We start from the raw sequence: 13,639 nt of genomic DNA on the forward strand, positions 1-13,639 counted from the left end.
ATGTTGTTTATACTCACCAAATTTTTGTTTTTACTCGATATATATATGAACGTATATCATCCGGTTCGTAGAGATTTTAGTTCAGTTGTAGAAAAGTATTAAAATGTGGACATATAGTCAACTCTATAAATGTTTGAAAATGAAGATTATCTTAGTATGTAATATATTAAATATAAAAGAAAACTATACAGGAAAGTAATTATTAAGATGTTTTTCCTGTCACTAGAAAATAAGAATGTTTAAATCGAAAATATGTTTGTCTCCAGCTTCTTTCATTGTATAAAAGCTGGCTTATAATGTCGTCAAAATTAAAACGCACCCGCCCCTATATTTCACCCGTTGGTCTTAATAACATCAGAGGATGAACAAAGTTGTTGTAGATCATCATGAACCTATCTTCCACACTTATATCGAGTTTTTAATAGAGGTGCTTAGGGTAAATTACGGTTCATTGTGTTCATCATAATTCCATGAGTTGCAAATTAGACCCTTTAACTGAGAAAAATATTGTACGAGGAAGTTAACCTTTTCAAAAAACGTCGCACATGACTATACATAGTAAATGGAATTAACTGATCTAAATTTTTTGTACCTAATTATAAGATGTATACATATATTAGCGAGGTGTCTTTTCAGTTACATGAAATTCAATAATTGAGAGGAGAATTGGTTCATGTGACGAGCCGGGAGAAGGCATAAAGCAGTCAAAGAAAATTTCAAAGATTAATTATATGTATATTGTAAAGCGAAAAAACGAAGGTGCTATCATTGGCTTATAAAGAACAAAGAATCAATTTCTTATGATTTGATCTCTCACAATTCATCTCCTTTATGTTATGTGGATGCTTAAAAAGCATCCACACGTTTTATAAATTCAAATAAATTCGTAAAAGATATACATACTAGCTATTACCCGATTTATTATTGAATCAATCTAAAAACAGTACGTTTCGTAAGAAAAATCTATGTACATGTATATGCCACTTTAGACATCAGCCACGTAAGGCGTACATACTACAGTATTATATCATATATATATCATATATTAATTTTAGTACATGGATATGTGAAGAACTGAAGATAAATATAGGAATATATAAGAAACCATGGACAAGAAAAGTTTGTCTCTCTAAGAGTATTTGTTCGAGAAGCATTAAACCTTCGGAATAAGTATTATTCTTTTGCACCATTACTATTTATTAGCTTCGCTAGCTCTATATATTCTCACCACTAACCACAACAAAAACAACTCACCATATACAACAACAGCAGGAGAAATAGAGCAACACAGGGAAGAAGATGAAGATTATGGTACTTGGTGAGGAACTGGTAATCTGCATCCTGAGGTTTAGAAATACATAGGCACATGCAAATGTGTATTATAGTTTTTAATCCTCGGGATACAGATTACCTCTTCCTTACTCAAAGTAGAAGACAACACTTAACAAAAACCTTAAATTGCTTGGAGAAGAAGAAGCATGACATTATTATATTAGCAGCATGGAGATTGGTTAGCTCAAAGATAATCCCTACTCTTTGCATTTTATATTTTTCCTACAATTTATCATTTTGTGAGTTGAAAGCTCCAGAGAAATTGACCAAGGAGAGACATTAAAGCCTCAAGGGCCATCATGGCCAAAAGGGCAGCATCATAGATATTGCTGAATGAGATATGTGTTAGAGCATAGTTCCCTCACCTAAGGAAACAATCTTCAACATAACATTCCCTGTAACAGGACCATTCCAAACAAGTGGAAGGTTTTGAAGGAGAGCAAATTCCATAAACGAGAATTCTAAGCTTTCTAAGCAACAAAAACAATTATCGTTGCATGTCATGTGCTTATTTAATTAAGTGAAGAATATATTCATCAATCATATGGTCTAGTCATACAAAGTGGGATATGATTTGATAGATAGTATATATCTGATCTTATGGCAGTAATAATGTTATTATTTGATCCTATCTACTCCTTTCTAATATTGAAAAATGAATTTATCCCAACCATAACAACAGATTCTAAATTTTATGTTGGTACGTAACTGAACCGGGGTAAATAAAATTTGGTCTCCTGTTAAGGAAAAAAGAGTCCAAGGGTGGAAATGTCATTTGGGGGGAAAGAGAGACGCGTGGCGTGTCCATTGAAAAAGCATTATTAGACCATTTCATTTCGATACAATACGATCTCAGTTTTCGTTCGTCTTCTCTTCGAGAGGAAGCTTTGATTTGATCGAAATCGATAGATTGTTATTGTTGATTGATTAAGGAGAGTTGAAGTTTTTGTGATCGGAGGATTATGGATTGGGGAAATGTGACGGCTGAGGATCTCGTCGATGCTCTCCGAGAGGTTGACTGGTCGTCGCCGCCGCGTCCGCTCTCAGAGTTCTTCTCAAGGTTCACCGTTCCTAAATCTTTCGCTAAATGGGACAGCCGTCTCAAGTGCAATCTCTACTAGTACGACCCCTCTCTCTCTCTCTCTTAGTTGCTAAGTTAGGTCTACACTTTAGCTGATTGATTGATTGTGTATTTGTTCAATCTTGGATCAATCTCTGGATCGTATTCATTTCGGAATTGAGCTTCATTTTCACGTGTTGTGATGGATCTGTTTCTTTGCAGCTACCGAACGAACTACTTCATCATGATCGTCTTTATACTTGGTAGGTGTTGTGAGAAAGTAGCTATGCTGAATTACCTTTTTCATCATGATGATCTATCTTGACCTGTGATGTTTACAGGATTGGGATTTCTTACAAGGCCTCTCGCCATTCTCTCTGCCTTTTTGACAGCAGTAACTGTGGCATTCCTAAATGACAGGTTTTTCTTTGGTTTCCGAGCTGATTATATTAAATATATGACAAGTCCATGATGATTGATTCTTTTTTATTTACAGCTTTGCAGGTTCCTTTAGTGAGAAGGCCACACGAACCATCAGAAGATTCTCCCCACAGTTAGCTGCTAAAATGAGACCTCCATTGGCGTATGTTTCTTTGCTTTCCTCTCCTTCCTTGCTTGCTTTCTTATCATCTGTGTTTATACTTGGTCTTATATAGGCCTGTCATTCGTGGACGCCCATCAGCAAAGAGAGCAATCTATATCTGTGGCCAACCCCGTTGGGTCTTTGTCTTGATATCCTCACTTGGTATGTGGCTATCTCTCTCTCTATATGTTTTGTTTGATTATGGAACTTTATGAAATATGTATTTTGAAACCATTTGGATTTGTTGTTGTTGTTTCACAGTGAGTTTTGCCCTTTGGTATATTTCATGTGGTTTGTTCACCGTCTCTTTGGCACTACTCATTGGGCTTCTTGGTATGCAGTCTACACTAATTGTCTTAACTCAGTTTGTCACTCTACTTCATCCATCCACATGCTTTATACTGTTTTTTGCTATTTTGTGTTACAGCTACAATTCTTCATGCAACCTTGAGAACACCCAACTTGAAGGCACGTCTTAACACCTTCAGGGAGGAATTTCGAGCAGTGTGGCGTAACTACAGTGAGATCTAGAGTAATGTAAGCTCGAGCAGTGTTGCTGTGTAGCTCCATGACTCAGGATTACCTTTTTCTTGATTTGGTTTATGCTTTCTGTAGCAGTCTTGTTTAAGCACTTGTAAAGCCAGCTTGTTTGCTGTTGTTGTTTTCCTTCAAAACCCTTTACGATGCATTATTAATATACAATCCTAGAGTCGGCTGAAAGCGTGCATTTTGCTTTTTCGTGTTCTGAGCTCTTGATGAGTTAAATGCCAGCTAAAGAAATACATAAAGGTCAAAGGGGTTTTCACTAAGAACAGACTGCCAAACCTTTTTTTTGCAAGATTCTTGTGAAAAAATAGTTAGTATTGTGAAACATTTGCTTAATACAAGTAGCAATATTATCAACAAGCAACAACACAATTCAACGATTTTTATGTATCAGCACAGATGATGAGAACAGGTTCATCTGAAATACACTCCCCTAAAAGTTGTTTCACTCTTATTATTCTAGGAAATAAAGACCAGTTTCACTTCTCAACAAAAGACTTGGAATCCTTAAGCCATTGAAGATGCACTCTGGAAAGTAAATACCGAAAAAGCTCCAAAGTAAAAACACGTAGCAATATTGCCAAAAAGAAACAACTCATTTCAACGACTTTTCTGTATCATCATGGACAATGATGAGAACAGGTTCAGCCGAAAGAAACTCAAGTAAATAAAAAGGGAAATTGGGTTGTATAACCATGAAAAAAACTATAATCCACTGCATAACCAATTTACCTAACATTTCTATACACGGCGTTAGATTTATATAATAATACTGTGTTACCCCTTTCTGCAACCGGTGAAACCTGAAGCAAAAGCAAAAAAAAAAATCTTAGTTATTATCTGTAAAAAATAAATCGTGGCTTACCTTCCTTCACATCAATTCTTTTAACTTTCTTTGATAACTTTTGAGAAACTGAAATTTCTCCGTCGACGGTTTTCTTCACCTCTTCGAGCCCACCATTTTCTCTACACCATTGTCGCCGTCAGCCTTGTCCGACTTTATTCACCTTCTCGAAGTGTGTTGCAAAGGGGATGTCGTCTTCGCTTCTGAAATCGATTGCCAGAAGACGGCGTTAATCGGCGAGAAGGAGCAACCCGAGCCTCGTCTCCTTCACATCGGCGATTCATCAGAGATCTGTTGTGATACTGTAAGTTCTCGATTGTGTGCCTTCAATTCTATTATTGTGATGTTTACTACGAAGTCTGGGATTAGTTATGTTTGGAATCGAAAAGAACATATTAGGAGTAGAACTATATTGTATGACTATGCTATGTGAAATGGAATAGCTTAAAAACTATGCTATGGGAAATGGAATAGCTTAACGTGTTTAGTATTTGCCCTTGTATGTTTCCACTGAGTCACATATGTATTAAATTTGTCTGTTGTCTATGCATATCATTACGTCTTACCTGATTTTCCTTTTATTTTGTTATATTGTACGTTCTATTTCACATGTACTTTTCTAGACGGATGTTAACACCTTTACCTTTTGCTTGTGTGTGTCAGGTTACAAATAGAAGATTTAGACTGGCAACTAAATTGTTCGAAACTGGATTTGAGTCATCTAGTGAATATATTCTCATTTATATGTAATGGTGCAATGTGTATATAAATGGAATAAATTATGTGCATGTAAATGGAACCATCATACATATGAAATGGAATGTTATATATTTATTTGGAACAACAATAAAACTTAGATGAACTGCAAATTATTTCGTTAACCAACTCACACAAATGTAGACTTCTTACAAACTTCTCTTAACCTATATGTAATGACACTCCACCAGTTATTTCATCGTAAATTTACTATTTTTATTCTATTTGCCGAACTTATAATAAAAATATGAATTTACAGTGAATAAGCATGAGGTATGTTTCGTTGTATTTACAGTGAATAAGCATTGAATCAACATTAAGTTTTTCCATGCAATTATAGAAATTTCATATTATCACCAATACGTATTATTCTATTTATTTTGTTCTATTTTATTTGGGTTTAAGGTTTATATTTGAATTTAGGGTTTATATTTGGGTTTAGGGTTTAGTGATTAGAGTTTGGAGTTTAGTATTTGGAAGGTGGGGGTTGATTTTGGGATCATCATTAATTTCTTTTATGCAATCATAGTCATTTCATAATTTTATTAATAAGTACTATGATATTTATTTTGTTCCATTCCATTTGAGTTTAAAGTTTACATTTGAATTTATGGGTTTATATTTGGGTTTAGGGTTTAGTGATTCGTGTTTAGGCTTTATTATTTGAATGTGGGGGTTAAGGTTGAGGTCAACATATACTTCTTTCATGCAGTCATAGTCATTTCATAATTTCACCAATACATACTATGCTATTTATTTTGTTCCATTCCATTTAAGCTTAGGTTTTACATTTGCATTTATGATTTATATTTGGGTTTATGGTTTTGTGATTAGGGTTTAGATTTACTATTTTGGGTTGAGGGTGGAGTTGGGATATGGTTTATTATTTAGGGGTTGGGATGATGTTGGTGCCCTATTGTATTTTGATATTCTATTTTGATGATATGGAATAGAATACTCTGAAATTTTTAAATCATGTGCTAATGCATTCTTCGACTTAATATATGTAAGTAAATGAAGTAGCCCATTTTTTGCTACAGGTTTTAATTTTACATCACTCGTTTTACTGCATACAGTAAAAATACATTTGGTAACTGTCCCTTTTGACGTGGCTTCCTCTTTTTCTTTTAAATGGAATAACTCTTAAACATTCTTGACCATATATTCCATCGATTACGTATCTGCTCTCCAAACCGGCGACATCATCACCGTTAACTGGGAACCTGTTAAATGAAAGGGTAAAACCGGTTGAGATGTGGTGTAAAAGTCTGACATTACATTGTGTCAAAATCAATGTCATTTACCTAATTTACACACGATATATGGCTATTAGGCCAATAAGCCCTAAAAAAAATCCAACCTAAAAGTTTCACTCTTATTATACTCTGAAACAAAGATCAGCTTCACTTCTCAACAAAAGACTTGACATCCTTAAGCCACTGAAGATACTCTCTGCTGTCTTTGTTGGCCACATAATCTGCCAGAAAGCCAGTGAAGCTCGGCTTAATCCCTCTGATCTCCAAGAACCTGTGGAACGCCTTCTGCAGATTCTCATCCAAGTCACTGCATAAAACCAAAAACTCAAATCACATGACAATATCCAATCGTGTATATACATTGAGACAAAGCGAGAGTGGAACATACTCAAAGTCTGGTCCTTCGTAAGCAAGCTCATTCTCAGATCCTTGGGGTTGTTTAATCGATAAACTATCAATCACAATCTCATCGGCGTAAGCGCTGACTCCAAACTCAAGACACACACCGTCACCTTTTGCCACACTCACAACCATGGGAATCCGAAGCTTAACAGAGTTCTCATCATCCTCATCATCGTTAGCTTCTGCTTGCTCTGCTTCTTCCTCATCGTCATCATAGGTCGCACAAGAGTCAACTTCGACCTGGATTGTTTCATCCTCAAACTTCCTCTGAAGCAACAGAGTTCGTTCCCCTGGAGTATCAACGATCTCAAAAGGAAACCCTTCTGGCACATCTTCAATCTGTTTTAACTCAAATTCAAATTACAAAGATTATAATTAATTCTCATACTAAGACACAATTGAATCCACAGATCTAATTACAGAGAGATTAATCTAGCAGATACATACATATATAGAAACAGAGAGAACTTACGACGTTTTCATCAGGCGCCTCCTCGTTCACGGCACATTCGATTTCAGATTCGAGAACGCTAACCAGATTCTCGTCGGCGGTTGTTTTAGCCACCGCGCTCTCCGTCGAAAATCTCGAGAATGAAAACACCGATCCACGGCTGAGCTGCTGGGTACGAAGAATCAATCTCTCGGCGGAGACGGCGCCATTTCGGAGAGTCACCGGAGATCTAACCGCACGGAAGGCAAGAGTGGCCAAACTAGAGGAGGCTCGACGAAACATTGACATTCTCACGGAGGGTTTTAGGGTTTGCGAAGAATCAGTAGACAATCGAAAATGAGGGTTTTAGCTGAGAGAGCGAGAGATGCGAGAGGTTTAAAGATTTTATAGTGTCACTCGAATTAAAGCCCAATAACTTAATGGGTATCTTAAAGCCCATAGCTTGCTAGCTGTAAATATTGTAAAAGTTTTACAGATACTGAATAATAGTATGAGGCAGTTAAATAAAATAAACAGATACTTTTAAATAATTTTCGACAATTTCCTTTTTTATTACTAGAAATCCTTTCTTTTCTTTATTTCCCAACAAAAGGAGGAAAATGAAATTTAAAAGGAATATCTTGAAAACTGTTATCCGACCGTTAACATTTTACTTTTAAATTAGTAGTTCTGGTTTCGATGAATGAACACAACACACACACACCTACCACTTCACTCTCTCTCTCTCTCTAGAACAGAACACGAAGAACAATTTGTCCATCTCCGTTTACAGTACAACGACACCACCTCGCCTGAAGAGTAGTTCAAGGTTTGTCCTACTCTATTTTATCTTAAACACAGCAATAGATGAGCTCGATCCAGCTCCGATTTGGTTCAACCGCGTCTCGATCCAGCTCCGATTTATCTGTAATCCATTAATGTTTTGTTTTGGGATGTTCTTGAATCACAGGGATACGTACGCCATCAAGAGAGAGAGAGAGAGAGAGAGAGAGTTCTCAAAGGAAAGGCCTCAAGCCTGGCGAACTTGCTATCATCTCTAGGGATGTTAACTACAGGGTTAGGGCCCAACCCTCTTTTGTTTATTATAAGCCCAGCCCTAATTTAACCCAACCCTATTTTAACCCTATTATAATCAAGGGTTAGGGTTGGTACCAGGGTTAGCCCATTTCATTGAAAAACAATATTTCATTTATTTTTGTTCCGCCAAAACCACAAACCCGAGTTTTCCCGCCAAAACCACAAACCCGAGTTTTTCCGCCAAAACCACAAACCCGATTTTTCCCGCCAAAACTACAAATCCGAGTTTTCCCACCAAAACCACAAATCCGAGTTTTCCCGCCAAAATTGCAAACCCGAGTTTTTCCCGCCAAAAACGAAAATTTGAGTTTCCCGCCAAAAACAAAAATTTAAGTTTTTTGGAAAAAAATCACAATTGGAGTGTTCCGCCTAAACCGCAAGATCGAGTTTTCCCGCCATAACTTAAAATTGAGTTTTTTTTTCGGTTTTGGCGAGAAATCTGATTTTGTGGTTTTGGCTGAAATACTCGATTTTTAGTTTTTAGTGGGAAAAAACTCATTTTTCGTTTTTGGCGGGAAAACTTGATTCTTAATTGTGGGAGAAAACTCGATTTTTAGTTTTTAGTGGGAAAAAACTCATTTTTCGTTTTTGGCGGGAAAACTTGATTCTTAGTTGTGGAGGAAAACTCGATTTTTAGTTTTTGGCGGAAAAATTCGATTTTCTGTTTTAGCTAAAACTTGATTTTTCGTTTTGGCAAAAAAAATTGATTTTTTAATTGTTTTTAAAATTTTTATGGAAAAATTATATTTTGCATTATCTAACAAATTAAAAAATTTACTATATATTTAAATATTGTATAATAATTGTGTGAATCAAAATTAAAGGGTTAAGGTTTAAACCCTGGACCTATTAGGGCCAGCCCTTTTTAAACCCTGTTACATAAATAAGGGTTAGGGTAACAGATGGTTTCACAGGGTTAGCCCTAACCCTGTGGGGTTGAGCCCATATTAACATCCTTAATCATCTCCAGGGAGGAACCAGTAAGTTTCCATATATATAAAAGTGCCTCTAATTCTAGATTTTTGCCATCGATTCATTGTCTGGATTCTTGTTTTGGCGTTTCTGTGTTAAACAGGTGGCTCCTTACGAGCGTCCTGCACTTAGCAAGGGATATATAAACCTCGAGGGTATAACTTTTCTGATATTTACTCTTTGTTAATTAGATAGCTACGGATAAAATATCCAATTAGAAAGAAAGAATTGTTGAAGGTCTCTAAAACTCTCCCAGGCACGTTTTACTAGAGAGTAAAACCATACCAGCTCACCATCTTCCCACGGTTTCCTCCTAACCGGTTTTACCCAATTTAGCTCAACTCTGATCCTCTGACCAAACCTGACACAACTCACCAACCCGGTTCTATTCCTCTTTGGGATAGTTTTTCAAATCTGAAACCGCCTGAGAATTTTTCCCGGGTTCAGCCCCCGACTCGTGGTCGGAGGGCCCGTCCTCCCGCCGGAGCCACCTCTCAAAGCTGAAGAACGACGACGAAACCTGCCGCTGCTACTCCAAATCTGCCTGGCCAACACCATTTTACAGAATCCTAACTCAAGCAAAGTCTACTTCGCTATCTGAAACGAAACCGAACGGTCTCTCCGGCTAACACACTCTACCAAAGCACACTACTCTACTCGACAACGACTATGGCACGACGCTTCACATATGCGGAAAAAGGAAAAGCAATCAGCAACCACGCAACTAAAGCTCCGCCGCTGCGCATCAGAGCTCCAGAGATCGACACTACCCAGGCTATCAGAGACAACCAACTCACCCTTATCGGTCGACTCACGAATCCAAAGGAACAGAAAATCTGGCGTCTGATTCCTTTTCTCTCTCGCCGCTGGAGCGCTAAAGGGACTGTCACCTGCTCGGATCTTGGACAGAGCTGTTTTCAAGTGAGATTCGAAAGTAAAGACGATCTTGATTATGTCTTAGCCCATAGACCATACCACTACGCTAGATGGATGGTTATAATTCAGCAATGGGAGCCAATAATCTCCCCTGAATTCCCTTCTTTGATTCCTTTTTGGATAGAACTAAAAGGGCTCCCTCTACACTACTGGAAAAAGGAAATGCTCCACAAAATCGGCAGAGAAATTGGCCAACTCGATGGATTCGAAGTGACCCCTCTGGTTGCAAAAATCAGGGTCACTATTGATGGCCTGAAACCACTAATCAAGGAAACTATTGTTGAGTTTGACTCTGGCGATGAAACTATTGTATCCTTGGAGTATGAGAAACTTGCAAATCATTGCCAACTATGCAACAGCTTACTCCATGACGAACAGCAGTGCCAGAATCAAAGTGACCAAGAGTCCTACCATCAGGAACCACCAACCACAGACAATGAAGTGAAGAAGACTCAAAGGCAACACCCCGAATCTCCAAGATTGCCAAGGAATCACTCTACGATCCCCTCCTCTGGACAGATGGACGGCTTGGTTATGAGGAAGCAAGGGGCTTACAGTGAACGTCTGGATAGACATGGAAGACCCTTCGGAGTAAGACCCTCTGCTAAAACACCGACAAACCCCTACAGGAGAAAGACTACTACAAAATCCCCAAACCACAATCAAGAGAAGGGAAAACAGCCTGAAAAAACCGAATCCCCCAACGACTCACACTCCTACCGACGAAATGGAAGGGATCCTCAAAGGCACCGTAACGACCCCAAGGACCGTAGGACTCATACTAACCTGATAGATGACTCACGACGTCGGTCCTTATCGTACGGCATCGAATCGATTGGAGGTCAACGCATTTGGAGGGAGAAGAGCCCTCTGGTAACAGAGGATCACATCAACACCCCTTTCACTACCCCAGCCCAGCATTCCCAAAATTCTGCACAAGAGGTTCAACAGATGCATGAGAACATAATGACCGAACTCCAAGAGGTTACGCTCCAATATATCAATGTTCCTGATCCGGTGGAAAGTGCTGCAAGAAGACAAAGGGTGCTTGATGGCGAAACCCAAGATTTGATGGCTAAAACAGCAGCGACGCTTCTGGAGAGTGCGATGACAAAAGCGAACAACAAGGCAAGTAACCATGCCTTCTATGCTGCGTTGGAGGCAAACAACGACCCCATCAATCTGCCTGAGGGTCAGGAGAACCCTGAAGTACCAAGTCCTGGACTAGCAGCTTCAACGCAACCAATTCAACCGCGGAAAAGAGGGCGCCCCCCAGGACGAAGCGCGTCAAAGGTAAATCAGCAAACTCTACGAGGAGCAGGGTCCAAGAAAAGGAAGGTGCTGATCCAAAACTCTCCCCTGGTCCGCAAATCCTACTCAACGCAAAACAATACTGAAGGCCAGAAGGGGACCAAACGTACTACTCAAAGGAAGATCCCACACGTTACAAGACCACCAAGATCCAATACACCAGCTATGAAAGCTACTGGAAAGGAGCCAGGAGCGTCACTGCCAGGAACATCAAAGATGAGGAAAAATTCCCAAGGCAGGGGAACAAAGCCAAAGTCACCAATGGCGGATTTTCACAACCCGCCCAGCTCTCTTCCTTAAAGATATTGAGCTGGAACTGTTGTGGGTTGGGGAATCCCACAACAGTCCAGAGATTGCGGGAGTTGAAGAAAGACTTCGAACCCGACATCCTCTTCCTGATGGAAACTAAAAATCCCCCGGAATTTGTGATAGAAAAACTGGCTGATTTACGTTTTGTATCGCAAATTCATGTACCGCCTCACAGTCCTGGAGGAGGAGGCTTAACTCTGTTATGGAATCCTTCTATCAAAATTCATGTTCTCCATTTGTGCGATAACTTTATTGATACTAAGATAGAGTACAAGAATAAGACATTCTTCGCGACATTCACATACGGTGCACCAGAGCAAGCACGACGTAGAGAGGTTCTACAACGGCTCACTGAGATCTCTCAGAACAGAGAAGAGCCTTGGTTCCTTGCTGGCGACTTCAACGACATCATTGATAATTCAGAGAAAGAGGGTGGACCAGTCAGAGCAGAAGGCACCTTTATCGACTTCAGAACCTTCATGTCTCAATGTGATCTTTATGATCTCCGCCATTCGGGGAATTCTTTCTCCTGGAGAGGTGTAAGGAATACACACACTGTTCATTGTAGACTGGATCGAGCAATGTCAAACAGTATGTGGGCTGAGTTATTTCCCTCAGGCAGATGCTCGTACCTTAACTTCGGTGGATCGGACCACAGGCCAGTCATTGTTTTCCTAGAACCTGACACAAGGAAGAAGAAAGGTTTATTCCGCTATGATAGGAAGCTCTGTAAAAATGAGGAAGTAAGGAAGTTAATAGCTGAAGCCTGGCTTGAGAATGGTGATTCAGTAGAGAGCAAGATCTCGGCGTGTAGGAGGGCAATTTCTAAGTGGAATCGCCTTCATCACATCAACAGCCAAGCTCAAATCATTGTGGAGAAAGCCCGGTTAGAGGAAGCGATGACCAGCTCTGAACCAAACGAAAACTTGATAGCAGAGATTAATAAGCGACTCAGGAAGGCTTACAATGAAGAGGAGGAATACTGGCGCCAAAGGAGCAGAACACTATGGCTTGCGCTTGGGGACAGGAACTCCGGGTTCTTCCACGCCACCACAAGACAACGATGGGCGATAAACAAATTCTCAGTGTTAGAAGATACTCAAGGGAATGCAGTGTTTGAAGAACATGAGATCATGGGGGTGATAGCTGATTACTTTGAATCTCTGTTCAAATCAAACGGCTCAGAGGCCACAATGATCGTTGAAGAAGCTATCTACCCTTCTATCACTGAGGAGGTTAACGTTGGAGTATCGGCTATACCCACAGATGGCGAAATCAAAGCCGCTATTTTCTCTATCCATCCTGACAAGGCGCCAGGACCAGACGGGTTCTCTGCAGGATTCTTCCGGACAAACTGGAACACAGTGGGACCTGCAGTGTCTCAAGAGATCAAATTATTCTTCAGCACCGGAGAACTGCCAAACAACATCAACCACACGCACATACGACTCATCCCAAAGATACTCTCCCCAAGAGTAGTGGCTGACTACCGTCCCATCGCCTTGACAAGTGTGTACTACAAAATCATATCGAAGATCATCACCAAACGCCTTCAACCGTTACTGGAGCTAATAATAGCCGAGAACCAGTCGGCTTTTGTGCCAGACCGAGCCATCGCAGATAACGTCATGATTACACACGAAACACTCCACTTCTTGAAGAGATCAGGTGCTGTCAAACATTGCTCGATGGCGGTGAAAACAGATATGAGCAAAGCCTATGATCGTTTAGAGTGGAGTTTCATTGCAGCGGTCCTGCGAAGATTTGGGTTCAACGATACTTTCTGTAACCGAGTGATGTGTTG

At 39.5% G+C, this 13,639-nt stretch overlaps 3 protein-coding genes and 2 long non-coding RNA genes across 6 annotated transcripts; 4 read left to right on the top strand and 1 right to left on the bottom strand.

The window, feature by feature from the left end:
- The first annotated feature begins 2,143 nt into the window (after positions 1-2,143).
- Positions 2,144-3,695, top strand: LOC106427462 (PRA1 family protein A1). The gene is made up of 7 exons (XM_013868195.3): positions 2,144-2,452; positions 2,615-2,655; positions 2,734-2,812; positions 2,889-2,975; positions 3,049-3,137; positions 3,237-3,308; positions 3,403-3,695. Exons 1-7 carry the CDS (start codon positions 2,295-2,297, stop codon positions 3,504-3,506), a joined length of 630 nt encoding a protein of 209 aa, XP_013723649.2. The 5' UTR covers positions 2,144-2,294; the 3' UTR covers positions 3,507-3,695.
- A 505-nt stretch (positions 3,696-4,200) lies between these two features.
- On the top strand, positions 4,201-6,078 carry LOC125592606. Its single transcript, XR_007328473.1, has 2 exons — positions 4,201-4,669; positions 5,029-6,078. It is a non-coding gene; the product is annotated as an uncharacterized LOC125592606 (long non-coding RNA).
- A 25-nt stretch (positions 6,079-6,103) lies between these two features.
- On the bottom strand, positions 6,104-7,591 carry LOC106429153 (uncharacterized protein At2g39795, mitochondrial-like). Of its 2 annotated transcripts, XR_007328471.1 has the most exons (4): positions 7,252-7,591; positions 6,766-7,118; positions 6,426-6,684; positions 6,104-6,344 (listed from the first exon to the last, which is right to left on the bottom strand). XR_007328471.1 is itself a non-coding variant. In XM_013869894.3 (3 exons), exons 1-3 carry the CDS (start codon positions 7,516-7,518, stop codon positions 6,525-6,527), a joined length of 780 nt encoding a protein of 259 aa, XP_013725348.2. In that variant the 5' UTR covers positions 7,519-7,591; the 3' UTR covers positions 6,378-6,524. The 2 variants fall into 2 exon arrangements, 1 of the variants encoding a protein (XP_013725348.2); XM_013869894.3 differs by lacking the exon at positions 6,104-6,344 and having other exon boundaries at positions 6,378-6,684.
- Positions 7,592-7,648: 57 nt separating this feature from the next.
- Positions 7,649-8,222, top strand: LOC106442955. Its single transcript, XR_007328475.1, has 2 exons — positions 7,649-8,038; positions 8,180-8,222. It is a non-coding gene; the product is annotated as an uncharacterized LOC106442955 (long non-coding RNA).
- A 1,726-nt stretch (positions 8,223-9,948) lies between these two features.
- LOC106453421 lies at positions 9,949-11,826 on the top strand. Its single transcript, XM_013895669.2, has one exon. It carries the CDS (start codon positions 9,949-9,951, stop codon positions 11,824-11,826), a length of 1,878 nt encoding a protein of 625 aa, XP_013751123.2.
- Positions 11,827-13,639: the final 1,813 nt, after the last annotated feature.

This window comes from Brassica napus, chromosome A3, assembly GCF_020379485.1.
Source record: "Brassica napus cultivar Da-Ae chromosome A3, Da-Ae, whole genome shotgun sequence".
NCBI classification, from domain to species: domain Eukaryota; kingdom Viridiplantae; phylum Streptophyta; class Magnoliopsida; order Brassicales; family Brassicaceae; genus Brassica; species Brassica napus.

Coding starts and splice junctions, on each gene's coding strand:
- LOC106453421 (XM_013895669.2), top strand. CDS start 9,949: ATGGCACGACGCTTCACATATGCGGAAAAAGGAAAAGCAATCAGCAAC.
- LOC106429153 (XM_013869894.3), bottom strand. CDS start 7,518: ATGTCAATGTTTCGTCGAGCCTCCTCTAGTTTGGCCACTCTTGCCTTC. Junction 7,119..7,251: donor AGGCGCCTGATGAAAACGTC/GTAAGTTCTCTC, acceptor GAGTTAAAACAG/ATTGAAGATGTGCCAGAAGG. Junction 6,685..6,765: donor TACGAAGGACCAGACTTTGA/GTATGTTCCACT, acceptor GGTTTTATGCAG/TGACTTGGATGAGAATCTGC.
- LOC106427462 (XM_013868195.3), top strand. CDS start 2,295: ATGGATTGGGGAAATGTGACGGCTGAGGATCTCGTCGATGCTCTCCGA. Junction 2,656..2,733: donor CATGATCGTCTTTATACTTG/GTAGGTGTTGTG, acceptor TGATGTTTACAG/GATTGGGATTTCTTACAAGG. Junction 2,976..3,048: donor AAAATGAGACCTCCATTGGC/GTATGTTTCTTT, acceptor GGTCTTATATAG/GCCTGTCATTCGTGGACGCC.